Source organism: Pterocles gutturalis, unplaced genomic scaffold (assembly GCF_000699245.1).
Source record: "Pterocles gutturalis isolate BGI_N339 unplaced genomic scaffold, ASM69924v1 scaffold7070, whole genome shotgun sequence".
Lineage (NCBI taxonomy): Eukaryota > Metazoa > Chordata > Aves > Pterocliformes > Pteroclidae > Pterocles > Pterocles gutturalis.
Genome location: NW_010138122.1, coordinates 2848 through 5026, shown reverse-complemented (window position 1 = coordinate 5026; position 2179 = coordinate 2848). Strand labels below are relative to the sequence as shown.

Here is a 2179-nt window from a genome sequence, read left to right as displayed (position 1 = left end):
GCCTCAGCCCACGTCTACACCAAGGGCGCGCCCGAGATGGTGGCCAGCCTGTGCCGGAGGGACACGGGTACGTGTCCTTATCCTCGCTCCTGCTGCTCCAGCATCGCTCTGCATCCCTCGACGGTGGGATTCTCCTCGGCGATGCTGCCGGGCAGTTCCCAGTTTGCTCTGGATTAACTCCAGCTGCATGGGAGTGGGGAAAGAAAATAGGAGCCAGAAGATGGGGAAGGGAGTTGGAGTCTGGATGAGCATTGGAAGCTTTGAGCATCATCGAAGGGATGAGCATCCCTTTGGGAGCTTGAACTCCAGCTCCCATCTCTGGGTCTACACGTCCTGGGTTTGTTCTGATCTCGCTTTTCTCCTCCCGGCCATCAGTGCCCGCGGATTTCTCCCAGATGCTGCGACACTACACCACGGATGGTTTCCGTGTCTTGGGTCTGGCTTACAAACCCTTGAGCACGGTGACGACCTTCGAGGAAGCCCTGCAGCACCCGAGGTTGGTCCCAACAACTTTTTTTTCACCATTTCAATGTTGGCTCCAAGGATGCTTGGCTGCCCTGCAGCATCCTGCAAAGAATTCAACCTGAAGCAATTGCTGGCTGCATCCCAGGTGGATTTTTGGCTGTTTTTACCAATGGAGCCGCTCTGCCATGTGTTGACCAGCTCATTGTATCCCCCCAGGGACTCTGTGGAGAGCAGCCTGACCTTCCTGGGCTTCCTCGTCATGAAAAACGTCCTCAAACCCGAATCCGCGCCCGTGATCCACCTCCTGAGGAACGCCAACATCCGCCCCGTCATGGTGACAGGTGACACCACGGAGGGCAGTGGGGACACCAGCCTGGGGGAGGAGATGGGAGATGGGCAACTCTTGGCGTTGGGCATGGGATGGAGGGTTTCCCCACCAGAAATGGGTGGCCTGGAGCGTCTGGGGGGCACGGCGAGGATGCCTGCGCCCCGTTTTAGTGCATCCCTGCTGGTGGGCTCATGGCTGTCCAGGCATGGAGACATTCAGACTAATTTTTCATGGAGGCAGCGTGAACCCACAAACCTGGAGAGGGTGGATAAAACAGCAAAACTGCTCCCTGTTCTACTGCTGGTCCTATAAATACCGATCTTTCATGAGCACCCCCAATTGCCCAGCAAATGGGGGGGGTGTGGAATTGCCTTCGGGTGTTTTGCATCAAGGCAGGCAGCACTGATGGGGTTTGAAGCTGCTGCCTGTCTTTAGGGTAGGGCAGAAAGGAGATTTTTGGGGATTTTTTTTCCCCCCCAAACCATGGGGAAGCAAAGGGACCCCTGTGATGGCTGGGAGAGGGGACGTGTTGGGTTTGAGCCGCTCACAGCCCTGCAAAACCCTGCCAGCGCTGGCCGGCAAACGCGGCCGGTGGTCACTGAGCCCTGGCTGCCTCTTCCTGCCAGGGGACAACATGCTGACAGCCGTCAACGTGGCCCGGAGCTGCCGCATGGTGGAGCAGAAGGAGCGGGTGATCTTCGTCAACGCCTCCCCGCCTGGCCACGACAAACCCGCCGCGCTCAAATTCCTCCTGGCCGAGCACTCCCAGGGCGACGAGCAGCCAGAGGTGGGTCCCAAGGGAACGTTTTGGGGAGTTTTGTAAAACCCAAACTGCCCAAACTGGGGTCATGCTCCCAGCTTGGCGTGAAGGGCTCGGTCCTACAAGCTTTTAATCCAAAATCATAGAATCACAGCAGGGTTTGGGTTGGAAGGGACCCTAAAGCCCATCCAGTGCCACCCCCTGCCATGGGCAGGGACACCTCCCACTAGCCCAGGTTGCCCACAGCCCCATCCAGCCCATCTCTTTGCAATCATATCAAAGGCTTATTTTCTTGAATATCATTTATTCACATTTAAAAATTTTCTTATGTTGTTCTGTTCCTTGCATCTAAAAAAGCAGCTGGTCCTTCCTTAGCACAGAGCTGTAATCTCAAACCTCCTGGATCCAGAGCCCCCCCATCTCTCCTGTAGCCCCCTTTCAGCACTGGAAGGTGCTGGAAGGTCTCCCCGGCGCCTTCTCCAGGTTGCACACTCCCAACTCTCTCATCATATTCCTAAAATCAAGGTTTCGGGGATGCTGCTTCACCCCCTGCTCTAGCTGGGCTCAGACCCTTGACCAGGGGTTTCGGCGCCAGTTGAAGCCCCGGCTGCAGCAGGAGGGATTGT

The 2179-nt window shown here is 56.7% G+C and overlaps 1 protein-coding gene across 1 annotated transcript in view; it reads left to right on the top strand.

Annotated features, from left to right (window-relative positions):
• The window catches only part of ATP13A2 (ATPase type 13A2), a gene marked incomplete at both ends in the record, with an annotated part of 9954 nt that overhangs the window by 5055 nt on the left and 2720 nt on the right, over positions 1 to 2179 (top strand). The window contains 5 exons of the mRNA XM_010082851.1: positions 1 to 67; positions 376 to 496; positions 682 to 806; positions 1420 to 1584; positions 2173 to 2179. The exon at positions 1 to 67 is cut by the window's left edge and continues 78 nt beyond it; the exon at positions 2173 to 2179 is cut by the window's right edge and continues 112 nt beyond it. Coding sequence (XP_010081153.1) covers positions 1 to 67; positions 376 to 496; positions 682 to 806; positions 1420 to 1584; positions 2173 to 2179 — 485 coding nt within the window. The remainder of the gene's footprint in view (positions 68 to 375; positions 497 to 681; positions 807 to 1419; positions 1585 to 2172) is intronic.